The 15,927-nt window shown below is 42.4% G+C and overlaps 1 protein-coding gene across 2 annotated transcripts in view; it reads left to right on the forward strand.

Moving 5' to 3' along the window:
* Nucleotides 887-15,927, forward strand: part of PGPEP1L (pyroglutamyl-peptidase I-like) — a 76,682-nt gene continuing 61,641 nt past the window's right edge. The window contains exons 1-2 of one of the 2 annotated variants that reach the window (XM_005659775.3): nucleotides 887-1,585; nucleotides 9,132-9,184. In XM_005659775.3, coding sequence (XP_005659832.1) covers nucleotides 1,552-1,585; nucleotides 9,132-9,184 — 87 coding nt within the window. In that variant the 5' untranslated portion in view covers nucleotides 887-1,551. The remainder of the gene's footprint in view (nucleotides 1,586-9,131; nucleotides 9,185-15,927) is intronic. The other variant, XM_005659773.3, reaches the window with a different exon arrangement.

Below are 15,927 nucleotides of genomic sequence, written 5' to 3' on the forward strand. Positions count from 1 at the left end.
TCCCAATTAAATGGTGGTGGTGGGGAGGGTACTGTTTTTTATCAGGGGGCCAATTAAGAAGACAGAGCCACTAGGGTGCACACTCTCTAATGGAGGACTCTGAACTTGGGAAGCAATGTGATGTTAGAAGGGGGTTCTACCAGCTTCCCCTAATAGAGCTTCTCTTGGCCACACCGGATGGGGAAAGAGAATTATGGTCTTTGGCCTCTTATTAGACAGCTTTTCTAAAAAGTATTTTTAGTTAAAAAAAGTTTTTTTTTAAGTAATATATTCTGAAAGGTCAAGATGTTGAATAACATGGCTTCTTCAATAGAGGAACTAGCCCCAAATGTTAGCTCTTTGGTTACTCTGACACAGTTAAAAAGGAGGCAGAAGGGCCAGGTGGCATGCCAAAGCATTCAAGTGCCCTATTAGGCGCTAACAGCAGGCAGAATGGGGGATGATGAGCGCAAAGCCTGGAAAGCCAACACAGACACTGCCAGTTGTGTGAACCTCTGACCCAGGGCTGTGGGAGGGCTGCGTACAGTGCCTGGGGCTCAGTAAGACTGCATCCTGGAAGCAGTGCTGTGAGCATCCTCATTTCAGGGAAAGGGGTTAGGGGAGTGGGGGAGGGGCGCAGAATCGTTAACTTTTCAGAGAATCCTCAGGTTATAGGCAGTAGGTGCTCTCAACCCTCACTGTTTTTTTTTCTTTTTTGCTTTTTAGGGCTGCACCCTCAGCATATGGAGGTTCCCAGGCTAGGGGTGAAATCGGAGCTACAGCTGCCAGCCTACACCACAGCTCACAGCAACGCGGGATCCTTAACCCACTGAGCAAGGCCAGGGATCAAACCTTCGTCCTCATGAATGCTACTCAGATTTGTTAACCACTGAGCCACGACGGGAACTCCTCAACCCTCACTTTTAACTCTAAGCTTCTTCTGTATTTTTGGTTTCTTTCTTTTTTGGTCACACCCGGGGCAGAACTGTCACTGCACATTGCAGTGACAACACTGGATCCCTAACCTGGTGAGCCACCAGAGAACTCTTTCCTTTAAAAAAAAAAAAAAAAGCATATTTGACAGAATCATTTCCAAGAGCTATCAAATTTTATCAAGTTAAGTTCTTCAGAAAAAACTTGTAGGGTCACCCATCATCCTGACTTGCTGGGGCTGTACTGGTTTTAGCACCTTTTAGCTACCCCTCCCCCCACCCAATCCCAGAAACTCCTCAGTACGGAGCAAACTGGGACAGTCTGTCACCATACTCGTGGCTGGCTCACGTTTGAACATACTGACCAACAAAGGGACCCACACCCAGGTGGCCAGAAAGACCCTGATAGTGCTCTGACCTTCTACTTGTCTGTTGCTGCCGCCTCTGCGTCCTGAGCTGGCTATTTCTAATTTCAAGGACCATCATCTTACACTCTCTCCTCTAACCAAGAGTCTTCAGCCTTTCAGGGCCCCCAAAACCTTACGAGGTGACCCTCATTGGAGACAGAAGCCGTAGACCAGGCGGGAGGGGCCGGGCCTCTGACCCGCGCAGGCGCACATGCGCACTCCACACAGGCTTCATGGATTCCCAGTGCAGCTGCGTGGTAGTGACCGGTAAGACGACCTTTCTATTTTCCCACTTGATGCTGCTTTTAGCCTGACCACGGAATGCGCACTTGCCTGATCCTGGTCATAAACAGTTCCCTCCAGGGGAAAAAAGAGTGGCAACTGGTGGTGCCAATAATTCCAGATGGAGCTAACTTCCTGCCATGCCCTATTAAAAAAACAACCAGGGGACAGAGAGGCTTTTCTGCCTCTGTCCTGTCATTCCCTTCAAATGACTCTTGAGTGGCATACACAGTAGGTGCCCATGTGCGGCTTAATTCCATCAAGGAGGAGGTGGAAGCTGGCCCCGGCTATTGGAGTCTGGGGCCCATGTGGCATCCATTAGGGTGCAGCTGCACAGCAGGAAGGGGGAGCCAGCGACCCAGAAAGAAAGGAGCCTCATAAGGCTGAGACAGTCCACCCTGAAAGGAGCACATAGCTCCCCCTAAACTGGAGAGCTTTTAGCCACTCAGGGAACTCACCCCCTCTGGGCCACCAGTTAGAGACTTTGAACCCCAAAATGTCAACTCAGAAGGAATGGTAGCCTCCCACTCCTGCCTTTCACCAGCAGTTCAAAATCAACCCCAGCCACGCCCAATCATTGTCACAGCTGGTCCCTGAAGGGCTTGATTTCTTCACAAAGCCCTTTATTTTTAGCCAGACACAGTTGGCATATTTTAAGTTTTTTGAATTGTGTTGGATAAAGGAAATGTAGCAGAGACAAGGGTTCCTGTATGTGTGGAAAATTGAAAGTTACCTATCTTAATATTTTCAGACTATAATCAAACTCCTGTTAACCTTCTGAGAAAAAGTCCTTTTGAAAACCTTTTATCTCCCTTGTTCTCATTTGTGTTATTTTGGGTATTAGAGATTGGTTCAAATTACCCTTGAATTCCTAAGGAAAATGTACCCATGATAAATGCAATACTTGTCACAAATGAAATATGAATATTGAAGCACCATGGCAAGCCTTAGACTCACACTGACCTTTGTCTCTGTCCTGTCAGCTTGTGGTTTGCTGGCAAACTCTAGATTGTTTGATGAAGTACTTGATGATCAGCTGCGATTTGGGAATGCCCACTGGTTTTCAGAGTTTGGCCCTCCTTTATTAAAAATGCTCTGGGCTGCCAGGGCCGTCTTTTCATTTAATTGGATTTGCTTCACATGTAAATCTCTCCAAGACAATTGGCACAGAGACAGTTGGGGCGGGGGCTGCTTTGACAAACTGCTTCAAGATCAAGACTGGCACCAGCAATGACAATGGGAGACTTGAGAAAACCTGCCTCCCTTCAAAGAGGCAAAGAAGGTTTGTGTAGCCCTTTTTCTCAAGTTCCACTCAAGGGCCTGCCAAGTTTAAAGTATAAGGTTTGACCCTGCAAAGCAAGAGCTTCAGACCTTCATTTGCTGAGTTGTTTTGCTTAATTTAAAACATGTGAGAGATGATCTGAATATGCTGATCTGAATACAATGCTAAAGTAGAATGTGATTTTTTTTTTTTTGGTGTCATAGCATTTTTAGTATTTCTACAGTCATCCTGGGAAGTACCTGGTTCCCAGTGACTTTTCCTTAATTTATCTATCTATCTCTCTATCTCTCTATCTCTCTATCTCTCTATCTATCTCTCTATCTAACTATCTATCTACAAATATATATATATTTTTAGGGCTGCATCCACGGCATATGAAGTTTCTCAGACTAGGGGTCAAATCGAAACTGTAGCTGCTGGCCTACACCAGAGCCATAGCAACTCCATATCCAAGCCGTGTCTGCAACCTGCACCACAGCTCATGGCAACGCCAGATCCTTAACCCACTGAGTGATGCCAGGAATTGAACCTGTGTCCTCATGGATGCTAGTCAGATTCATTTCTGCTGAGCCACAATGGGAACTCCATAATCTCAATATTTTCCAAAATTTTTTGTTTGTGTGTTTTTTTGCTTGACAACTACAGGCTTATTTATTCTATAGGATTCAAAAGTCAGAGAACACCACTGGCTTCCTGGGATATCTGCCCCAAACGTTTCTATTCCCTTAGAAAGTTGAGATAAACTTGTTATTGCTCTAGATACAGGGGTTCTGGAACTGTAAAGCTACAGTCCTCAGAGTTTCCGTTGCGGCACAGTGGAAATAAATCTGACTGGGAACCATGAGGTTGCAGGTTCGATCCCTGGTCTTGCTCAGTGGGTTAAGGATCCACTGTTGCTGTGAGCTGTGGTATAGGTCTCAGACACGGCTTGGATCTGGTGTTGCTTGGATCTGGTGTTGCTGTGGTGTAGGCCAGCAGCTGTAGCTCCGACTAGACCCCTAGCCTGGGAACCTCCATATGCCGTGGATGTGGCCCTAAAAAGCAAAAAATAAAAAATAAAAAAAGGGTGCAGTCCTTTCGGGAAATACATCATAGGAATCAAATAGCTGGAACTCAGAACCTCAGCTGGGTTCCAGGTACAGCTGAGTTGGACAATGTCACCTCTATCTGCAACCCACTGTGTATTTTGGTTGTGACTCGGCGCTAACGAACGCGACCAGTATCCATGAGGATGTGGTCTCACTTAGTGTATCGGGGATCTGGGCTACAGCTCCAATTCGACCCCTAGCTCGGGAACATCCATATGCTACAGGTGCAGCCCTAAACAGACAAAAAAAAAAAAAAAAAAAAAAAAATTTGCAGCACGCTGCACACCCTGAAGTGAGCCCCCCACCGGTCACAGGCCCACTCACAGTAGCTGACCTCACCTACAGGGCCAGGCAGGAACCATTGAACTCTGAGCATAGGCCAGGCTGAAGATGAAAAAAGAGGTCCAGGGGTCTGGTTCCTCCTCATAGCCACACCATCCTTAAGGGCTTGTGATGGTTAATTTCACATGTCAACTTGACTGGGCCATGGAGTGTCCAGAAAGCTGGTTAAACATTATTTCTGGATGAGGGATTTTCTGGCAGAAATTAGCATTTGAATCATGGGCTCAGTAAAGCAGATGCCCTTTCCACAGTGTGTGTGTGTGTGGGGGGGGTGCATCTAATCCATTAAGGGCTTGAATAGAATAAAAAAGCAGAGGAGAAGTTCCCTTTGTGGTGCAGTGAAAATGAATCTGACTAGTATCCATGAGGATGCGGGTTCAATCCCTGGCCTTATTCAGTGGGTTAGGGTATTGCTATGAGCTGTGGTATAGGTTGCAGATGTGGCTTGGATCCCATGTGGCTGTGGCCATGGCTGTGGCATAGGCCAGCGGCTAAAGCTCTGATTTGACGCCTAGCCTGGGAACCTCCATATGCTACAGGTGCAACCCTAAAAAGGAAAAAAACAAAAAAAACAAAAAAAAAAACAAAGTTTGCATTTCTCTGTCTGAAGCCATGAACTGGGACATCATTCTTCTCCTGCCTCAGACTGGTGCTCCTGGTTCTCAGGCCTTCAGCCTCAGACTGGAATGTACGCTACTGGCTTTCCTGGGTCTCCAGCTTACAGATGGCAGGCAGATCTAGGGACTTCTAAGTCTCCATAATTGCAGGAGCCAATTATAATAAAGGTCCTTCTATACATATACATATACATATACATATACATATACATATACATATACATATACATATGAGTGTAGGCCTCTTAATTTTGAACAGAGAAATGAGGTTTAAAGTCCAGGTTAAATCTCAACATGGAAAAGTAAGGACGGGGCCCTTGAGGGATAAGCACATTTGAGGGGGGTGTTGGGACTGAGAAATGCTGGCATCAAGTGATCAAAGAGAATCAGCAGAGCAAAGCAGTGCATAGAGAGATGGTGGAAAAGGATTTAACACTTGTTGCACACCTACCACGTTCTGGAGAAAATACATGCCTTATAGGGCATTGTTTAAACAGTGTAATGGTCCCAGGAGGTTTGTAACTATAACAACAATGAAGGTGAAGCTGACACTGTTTCCTTTGCTCAAGGCAGTATTGCAAATGCTCCATTTTTGAAGTTCCCACTGTGGTGCAGTGGTATTGGGGGTGTCTGCAGTGCCAGGACACAGGTTCAGTCCCCAGCCAGGATCCAGCATTGCCACAGCTAGGGTGTAGGTTGCAACTGCGACTTGAATATGATCTTTGGCCCAAGAACTTCATATGCTGCAGGGTGGCCAAGAAAAGAAAAGAAAAAAAAAACTCCTCCATTTTATTCTATTATTGAATCTTTACAACCCTGTTAGATTTTTGGTTCCCATTTTACAGATGAGGAAAGCAAGGCACTGAAGCTAAGGAACTTGATCAAGGTCACCCAGCTGCTAAGTGGTAGGGCTGAGATGCAACAGCAGAAGCCTGACCCCAAGTACTAAAGTCTTGGACCACTCTTGGCTGCTGTTGGGCCATGGCCTGAGCTTTGGAGGCGCTGCTACATAGTACAGATGCCATAAAAGTGAGCAGCCACAGCACTGAGAGAGTGACAGAGTCCCAAGATGTGACCTCTCCCCAAGCCATCAGGAAACCTTTCCTAAGCTAGTCCAAAGGGGGTCTGCTGTCCTCCCCAAAGCAAAATTCTACTTAATTGCCTTTTACTAGAAATCTTCATTGCAGTTAAATATGTAATAGTACATGGTATAAATAAGTGTTCCCAGTTCAAGGAACTTCCATCCGCACACCTCATTCCAACTGGCAAGGCTCCTGTTCCTTCCCAGAGTGAGGTCTCCACAACTAGGGCCAACCTCTCCCCTGGGCCTCACTATACTCTCACTCATCCCGACCAACCTGTCTTCATCTCCTCCCACCTATGAAGTCCCAGCTCACCCCCATCTTCTCCAGAAGTCTTCCTCAAGCACCCCCACCTTGCCTTCTCTCATCGCTCTGTAAAGTATTCTGATCCTAGTTGTTTGAAGTCTTGCTATTGAATGTGTGGTCTGCAGGCCAGTAGCATTGGTACCACTGAGAAGCTTGCTAGGAATACAGAATCTCTAGCATCACCCCAGACCCTCCTAATCAGATTCTGCTTTTAAGATAAATAAACATGCATACTAGCATTTGAAAAACACTGGACCAAACCACACAGTTTTGTAAACTTTTAATTTCGAAATAACTATAGATTCACAAGAATTTGCAAAGAAATATATAGAATGGTCCCCTGCACGTTTTACCCAGCCCCTCCAATGTTAACATCTTCAAATCAAAGGTAAGATGTTGACATTGGTATCATTCCGTGTGTGTGTGTGTGTGTGTATGCACATACACAACTCTTTGTAATTTTAAACATATATAGCTTTGTGTAACCACCAAAGGTAAATAATTGTACCAACATCACAAGGCTCCCTTGAACTTCCCCCTTATAGCCACACCCACCCTTTCCCCATCTCTCAACTCCTAGTAATCATTAATCTATTCTTCATCTATAATTATGTTTATAATGCAATCATGTGGTATGTATCCTTTTGAGATTGGCTTTTCACTCAGCATAATTACCCTGAAGTTCATTCAGGTTGTTCATACCAATAATTCCTTCATTTTAAAAACAATTGTTTAATAACTTGGAGATATAATTCACATGCTATACAATTCACTCATTTAAAGTATACAGTTCAGTAGCTTTTAGTGTAGTCACAGAGTTATGTATTTATCACCACCATCAATTTTAGAACATTTTCATTACCCCCAGAGAAATTCCATCTTCCTTAGCTAGCACTCCCTAATCCTTGTCCCTACTCCCCCCACTACAGACACACACACACACACACACTCTCAAGCTCTAGGCAATCGCTAATTCTGGACATTTCACATCAGTGGAGTCATATGCTTTGTGATTGGCCACATTCACTGAGCATAATGTTTTCAAGGCTCATCCATGTTGTAACATAAATCAGCACTTCCTGTCTTTTTACTGACAAATGATATTCCATTGTATGGGTAATACTACATTTTGTTTATCCACTCATCAGTTGATGGACAGTTGGGTTGTTTCCACTTTTTTCTTCTCACTATTGAGCAATATTCCATGATCTGGATGAACCATAGTTTATTTAGCCATTCACTTGTTAAGGAACATTGGGGTAGTTTCTCGGTATGCGCTTTATTACAAATAGAACTGCAGTGAACATTTGTGTACAAGTTTCTGTGTGAAAACAAGTTTTCACTTCTCTGGGACAAATGTCCAAGAGTTCAAGTGCTTGGAAGTCCACTTTCAGTTTTAAAAGAAACTGTTTCTCAGAATGGCAGTTCCATTTTACATTCCCACCAGCCATACATATGTGACCCAGTTTATTTTCATCCGCATCAGCTTTGGGCTTATCAGCATTTCTGTTTTAGCCACTGATAGAAGTGTAGTGACATCTGATTGTGGTTTTAATTTGCATTTCTCTGATGGCTAATAACATTGAACAGCTTTTCATGTGTTTTTCACCTGTATATCCTCTTCATTGAAATGTTTCCCCATGTATTTTAACCATTTTCTAATTGGCTTGTTTTTGTCAAGTTGAATTTTGAGAGTTCTTTATACATTCTACATACAATGCCTTTGTCCAATATGTGATTTCCAATTATTTTCTCCCCGTCTGCAGCTTGTCTTTTCATCCTCTCAGCAGGTTCTTTTGCAGAGCAAAAGGTTTTCATTTTGATGAAGTCCCCTTTATCGGTTTTTACTTTCATGGGTTATGCACTTGGTGTCAAGTTTAAGAACTCTTCAGCTAACCCTAGGTACCAAGATTTTCTCCCTTTTTGTTTTCCCTAAAAGTTTTATCATTTTACTTTTTACGTTTAAGTCCGTGATCCATTTTGAATTATTTTTGTTTGTGATGCAGGCTAAGAGATCCTTTTTTTGCCTATAGGTGTCCAATTGTTCCAGACCCATTTCTTCAAAGGCTGTCCCTACTCCGTTGAATTGCTTTTGTATCTTTGTTAACAAACAACTGGGCATATTTGTGTGGGTGTATTTCTGGGCTGTCTACACAGCATGATTTTTTTTTTTTTTTTTTTGCTTTTTTTGGCTCCCTCTTGGCATATGAAGTTCCTGGGCCAGGGATCAGATCCAAGTCACAGTTGCAACCTACGCTACAGCTGCAGCAATGCCGGATCCTTAACCCACTGTGCTGGGCTGAGGATCAAACCTGTGTCCCACCACTACAAATATGCCACCAATACTGTCTCGCCATAGCAGGAGGTCCTACACAGCATGCATTTTAACTGCATGTGTGTATACACTTTCTTAAGGGCATAGGTCAGCCCCGCATTCCTTTTTGCTCCCCCACAATCCCTCACACAAGAGGACTTGGAAGATTCTCCCAGTTGGCAAGGTTGTAGGCCTCCATGAGAAGAGATGTGTGGGGAGTTCCTTGGTGACACAGTGGGTTAAGGATCCAGCATTGTCACTGCCATGGCTCGGGTCACTGCTGCGGTACAGATTCCATCCTTGGCCTGGGAACTTCCTCATGCCTTGGGTGTGGTCCCAAAAAAAGAGAGAGAGAGAGAAAAGGGATATGTGGAGTCCCCATGAGCACACTATGGTGCCAGAAGCCACAGGAGGTTCCCAGGTAAATGTGGGAAGCAGCTCAGGGTTTGAGGTATCCCATCCTAAGGCCTGCCCTGAGCAAACAGTCTTTTTGGTTTCAGGTTTTGGGCCCTTCCGGCAGCACCTGGTGAATTCCAGCTGGGAAGCAGTGAAGGTAAAGACCCTCTGGGCCCAGATTCAAGAGCTCAGGGCCCAGCCAGTTCTTTCTGTGGTTCTGAGCATGCAGGCCCCTTGGTGACCATGGGAGGGGGAAAGCACACACTGGGAGCCCTGGAACATGAGCTATAACCTTTGGTTCTTCGGTTGACTTGCCTGCCCCCTGGGGTCCCTTCTGGCTCACTGTTTAAAAAAAAAAAAAAAAGGCTAAAGAGATACCTCTGGGAAGGATGGGGAGTGGCCCAGGCAGGCTGGGAACCCCTTCTGGCTGTAGAATGTTGGAAAAGTCACTTCCCCCAGCCTCAGTGTCCTTGTTCATGAAATGGGAAAGTAATATCACTGTCATTACTGGATGGTTCTGGGCACAAAAGAGGTAAGTATGTGAAGCAAGTATAAGTTTGCTAAAGCAACTTTTTTTTTTTGTTTTTTTTTGTCTTTTTGTCTTTTTAGGGCCACACCCATGGCATATGGAGGTTCCCAGGCTAGGGGTCAAATTGGAGCTACAAACAGCTGCTGGCCTACACCACAGCCACAGCAACGCCAGATCCATGCCTCATCTCCGACCTATACCACAGCTCACAGCAACACCAGATCCTTAACCCACTGAGCGAGGCCAGGGATTGAACCCGCAACCTCATGGTTCCTAGTTGGATTCATTTCCACTGTGCCATGACGGGAACTCCTAAAGCAGCTTTTTTTAAGCATAGCACGTGGCACAGGGTAAGCACTTAATACGTACTTATTATTATAAACAACACGCCTTCATTTTTAAGAAAGTAGTCAGGAGAAAACACATCCGTAGACAGGTTGTAAGGAGGCCTCATCCATTGAGCAGACCTCTCCTCTCTGAAGCAGTTGCCTCACTCGTACCAGTCCCCACATGGTGTCACTTGGAGGCTCAGTACACAGCCAGCTGTTTCTTCACACTTGACCAACCATTTCATGCCTCTCTCAGATCAAGCCAAAGGTGGGGTCTTGACTCTATTCTCAGAGTTTCCCAGTCAAGCTGAAAATGCAGCAAAATCACTTAAAGTGTGCATTTGCAGCCACTGTAGCATTCGTTTCCTAGCCTGTCTACACAGATGCAATCCAGGAAACTCTCTTCTCTTGAGTTAGAACTTAGGTTTTTTTTTTTTCAACTAGCCAGAAAGCTCAGAAAACCCCAGATTCACTGCCAAACCTCACCACTGCATGCAACACACCAGAAAGGCCAGGATGGGGCTTTCATGAGTTCCCAGCATTTGCAGCCAGTTTCTCAAAAAACAGGACTTCTTACTGCTTTGAGCCCTTCTTTTTACAGTCATGAGAATGGAAAAAAGCCGGGCTACCTGGGATCAGCTCTCAATTCCAACTGCTGCAAGCTGTTGGTCTCAAAACAAGTCACTCAAATTTTCTTTGCCTCAGTTTTCTTATCTGTATAATGGGAAGCTTGTAATGAATAGGAATTAACACACATAAACCCCTCAGAACTTGGCAGAACAACTGCTTACTGGTGCTCACAAGTACCATTCTTATTACTAGGAAGCAGTTCTACCAGTTAGTTTTCTCAGTCAAGGTCAAATGGAATCGGACTTTGGATAGCCACAGAATGATGGAGGGGGGGATTATTTGGTAGGTTCGAGGTTGAGTGAGAAAGCTGGAAAATCAGGGCAGAAACGGAAGCAGGCTAAGGTTTTCTAGGAGGAGGCAGCAGGATGGCAAACTAGGTGCTCCGAAGGCTCTTCTCCTGCATATAAACTAGGAAAGATAGAATCCTCCTGGGCACAAAGTGGTAAAGGAAAACTTATGCACGTCATACCACACACAGATCCATCACACATAGTGAAGGCTGCAGCCTGAAGGAATGAGTGGTCAGCATCCCCTCCCCTACAAAACACACCCAAAAGACAGGGGGCATGTTGCCATTGTCACCATTGTCATCAGCAAGGGAGATGGACCAGAACCGAGACTCTTACTGTAAGTCAGACCCTTGAAAGAAGATCCTGTGGACTCTAGTACCCCTGACTCCCAGGAAAGCGTATGCAGTTTCTCTTGAGGATTTAAAACTCAGACTTTTGGCGTTCCCTTCGTGGTTCAGCAGTTAACAAATACAACTATGATCCATGAGGATGTGGGTTTGATCCCTGGCCTCACTCAGTGGGTTAAGGATCCGGCATTGCCGTGAGCTGTGTGGTGGAGGTTGCGGATGTGACTTGGATCCTGAGTTGCTGTGGCTGTGGTGTAGCTGGCAGCTGTAGCTCCAGTTTGACCCCTAGCCTGGGATCTTCCATATGCCGTGGGTGAGACTCTAAAAAGCAACACCTCAGGATTTTCTGCAAAGTAAGATGAGCTAAACATTTCTTTCCAATCAAAGATCCCCAAATATGCAAAGAAACCAACTACCCTGAGTAAGAATCAACAGAGGCAGATTTAGAACCTAAAGAACTTTGAGTTTCTAAATCATTCTGCTAGATATTAGCAGAAAATAGCATAATTATATATAGAATATTTAAAGAAGTAATGATATAATCACCAAAATAAGCAAAAAAATGGCTATCAAAAGATTAGACAAGTGAGTTCCCTGGTGGAGCAGTGGGTTAACAACCTGACATTGTCTTGGGTGACTGCTGTGGCACAGATTTTGTCCCTAGACCAGGAACTTCTGCATGCTGCAAGTGTGGCAAAGATAAATTTAAAATATTAGGCTAATTGAAAAGGGGAATAAGAGAACTATAGAAATTTAAAACACAAGTGTTGAGATGAAGAGATTAACAGATGACTTAAAATATGGTTTAGAATTATGCTAAGTGAAAGATGCCAGTCACAAAAGCCCACATATTGTATAAATCCATTTAAATGAATGTCCAGATGAAGTTAATCTATGATATATAAAGTAAATTCATGGTTGTCTAGGGCAAGTGATTGGGTATTGGGGGAAATAGGGAGTGACTGTAATGGGTATAGGATTTTTTTAGAGATGATGACAATGTTCTCAAATTGATCAAGGTGATTGTTGCGCAACTCTGAATGTACTGAAAGGCAATGAATTATAAACTTTAAACATAAATTGTATGGTATGCAAAATATAAATACATGTGTATAGCAGTTTAGAGACATGAAGTGAAAATTAGTGAACTAGAAGATAGCTCTGGTGATATTTTTCAAAGGGCAGCATAAAGAGATGGACAAGGAAATGGAAAAAGAAATTAAGACATATGGATAATAAAATCAGATATTCAAACATGTTTATTTGGAATTCTATAAGGTGAGAATAAGAATGGAAGAAAGCATCATTCAAAGAAATAATGATTAAGACTATTGCAGGAGTTCCCATTGTGGCGCAGTGGAAACAAATCTAACAAGTATCCATGAGGATGTGGGTTTGATCCCCTGGCCTCACTCAGTGGGTCAGCTATTTGGCAAGGCTGTGAGCTGTGATGTAGGTCACAGAAGTGGCTCAGATCCCACATTGCTATGGCTGTGGTATAGGCCATCAGCTTTAGCTCCAGTTTGACCCCTAGCCTGGGAACTTCCATATGCCATGGGTGTGGCCTAAAAATAAAAAAAATTAAAAAAAGACTGTTGCAGAATTGGATGAAAAACATGAATCTACAAAGATGTATAAACTATATACCAAGCAAAACCAAAATCCATTGCTATACACTCATCACACTAAGACTGCAGAAAACCAAAGACAAGGAGATCCAAGAGTATCCAGGAAGAAAAGACAAGTCACCTACAAAAGGCAGTTTCATTAGACTATGAATAAATTTCTCAAAAACAACAATAAAAGCCAGAAAATAGCGGAGTGACATCAAAGAACTGGAGAAAAAAATTTCAACCTGAAATTTTGTACCCAGTAAAATTATTTTCCAAGACCAAGGATGAAATGAAGACATTTTCTTAAAAGCCAGCATCGGGAGTTTACTACCAACATGCACAAGCCTAAAGAAACATATAAAGGATCATTCACAAGGAAGAAAAATGGTCCCAGAAAGATGATGTGAGGTGCAAAGAGGAACAGCGAGCCTGAAGGTAAAATCTAAACTAGCACTATTTGTTAATAATGACAGTAGTAATTGATGGCTAATTGTAAGTTTAAAAATAAAGGAATGATCTGAAATATAGGACAATGAAAGCATAGAAGTCAAGAGGTATATGTATGACCAGGTCACATCTCTGTACAACAGAAATTGACAGAACAATGTAAATCCACTATAATAGAAAAAAATAAAAATGTAAAAAATAAAAAATTTCCACTCCAAAAAAAGAAGTCAAGAAGGATAATTCGAGTTTAAGTCTTCTAAGGACCTTCACAGGCATCTTGATATCAATTTAGACTTTGTTAAGCTATGTATATAAATATATATATATATTTAATTGAAATGTAGTATATAATTGAAGTATGGTATTATAATGTATTAGTTTCAGGTGTACAGATTCTTTTCCATTATAGATTGTTACAAGATATTGAATATAATTCCCTGTGCTATATATATAGTAGGTGTTGGTTATCTGTTTTATTTTATTTTTTTATTGATAGATTTCTTTTTTTATAATGATTCTTATTTTTTCCATTATAGCTGGTTTACAGTGTTCTGTCAGTTTTCTACTGTACAGCATAGTGACCCAGTTACACATACATGTATACATTTTTTGTTCTCACATTATCAGGCTTCATCGTAAGTGACTAGACGGTTATCTGTTTTATATATAGTGGTATGTATTTGTTAATTCCAAGCTTCTAATTTATTCCCCCTCCATATTTTCTCCTTTGGTAACCAAAAGTTTGTTTTCTATGTTGGTGAGTCTGTTTCAGTTTTGTAAATAAGTTCATTTGTATCAGTTTTTAAAGATTCTGCATGTAAGTGATATCATATGATATTTGTCTTTGTATGACTTGCTTCACCTACTCCACTAAGTATGATAGTCTCTAAGTCCATCCATGTTGCTGCAAATGGCGTTTTTTCCCATTCTTTTTTTATGGCTGAGTAGTATTTCATTGTGTGTGTTTGTGTGTGTGTGTGTCTGTGTGTGTGTGTATCACATCTTTATCCACTCATTTGTTGGTAGACACTTAAGGGGCTTCCATGTCTTGGCTGTTGTGAATAGTGCTGCTCTGAACATTGGAGTATATGTATCTTTTTGAATTAGTATTTTCATCTCTTCTGGATATATGCCCAGGAGTAGGATTGCAGGATCATATAGTAACTCTGTTTTTAGTTTTTTAAGGGACCGCTATACCATTCCCCACAGTGGCTGCATCTTACCTTCCCATCAATAGTGTAGGAGAGTTCCCTTTTCTCCACACCCACTCCAGCATCTTCGTTTGTAGACTTTTTAATGATGGCCATTCTGACCAGTGTGAGGTAATGCCTCATTGTAGCTTTGATATGTATCTCTCTAATAATTAGCAGGTTCAAGCATCATTACATATGCCTAATGGCCATCTGTATGTCTTATTTGGAGAAATATCTGTTTTGGTCTTCTGCCCATTTGTTGATTGGGTTTTTTTTTTCATATTGAGCTATATGAGCTGTTTGTATATTTTGGAAATTAATCCCTTGTCAGCCACATTGTTTGCAAATATTTCCCCTGTTCTGTAAGTTGTCTTTTGTTTATGGTTTCCCTTGCTGTGTGCAAGAACTTTTAAGCAGAATTAAGTTCCATTTATTTATTTTTGCTTTTATTTCCATTATTCTAGGAGATGGATCCAAAAAGATATTGCTAGAGTTCCCACTGTGGCTCAGTGGGTTAAGGGTCCAGCATTGCTGTGGCTCTGGCATAGGCTGGCAGCTACAGCTCTGATTCAACCCCTAGCCTGGGAACTTCCATATGCTGCAGTGGTGGCAAAAAAAGAAAACAAACAAATACACACACACACAAAACCCACAAAAAGATATTGCTGCGATTTATGTCAGAGTGTTCTGACTGTGTTTTCCTCTAGAAGTTTTATAATATCTGGTCTTACATTTAGATCTTTAATCCATTTTGAGTTTATTTTTGTATGTGGCATTAGAGAATGTTCTAATTTCATTCTTTTACATGTAGCTTGTCAGATTTCCCAGAACCACTTATTGAAGAGACTATTTTTTCTCCATTGTATATTCTTGCTTTCTTTGTCACAGATTAATTGACCACATAAGTATATGGGGTTTATTTCTAGGGTTTCTATCCTTTTCCATTGATCTACATGTCTGTTTTTGTGCCAATACCATACTATTTTGATTACTGTAGCTTTTTAGTATAATCTTAAGTCAGGGAGCCTAATTTCTCCAGCTCCACTCTTTTTTTCAAGATTGTTTTGGCTACTGGGGGGTCTTCTGTGTTAAAAATTATTTATTCTTTTTTTTTTGTCTTTTTGCCATTTCTTGAGCCACTCCCATGGCATATGGAAGTTCCCAGGCTAGGGGTTGAATCAGAGCTGTAGCTGCCAGCCTATGCCAGAGCCACAGCAACGTGGGATCCGAGCCACGTCTGCAACCTACACCACAGCTCATGGCAACGCTGGATCCTTAACCCACTGAGCAAGGCCAGGGATCAAACCCACAACCTCATGGTTTCTAGTCGGATTCGTTAATCACTGAGCCACGATGGGAACTCCAAAAATTATTTATTCTTGTTCTGTGAAAAATGCCACTGGTGGTTTGAAAGGGATTGCATTAAATCTAGATTGTCATGGGTAGTATGGTCATCGAAATCTAGATTGTCATGGGTAGTATGGTCATCATAACAATATCGATTTTTCTAATTCAAGAACAC

Source organism: Sus scrofa, chromosome 1 (assembly GCF_000003025.6).
Source record: "Sus scrofa isolate TJ Tabasco breed Duroc chromosome 1, Sscrofa11.1, whole genome shotgun sequence".
NCBI classification, from domain to species: Eukaryota; Metazoa; Chordata; class Mammalia; order Artiodactyla; family Suidae; genus Sus; species Sus scrofa.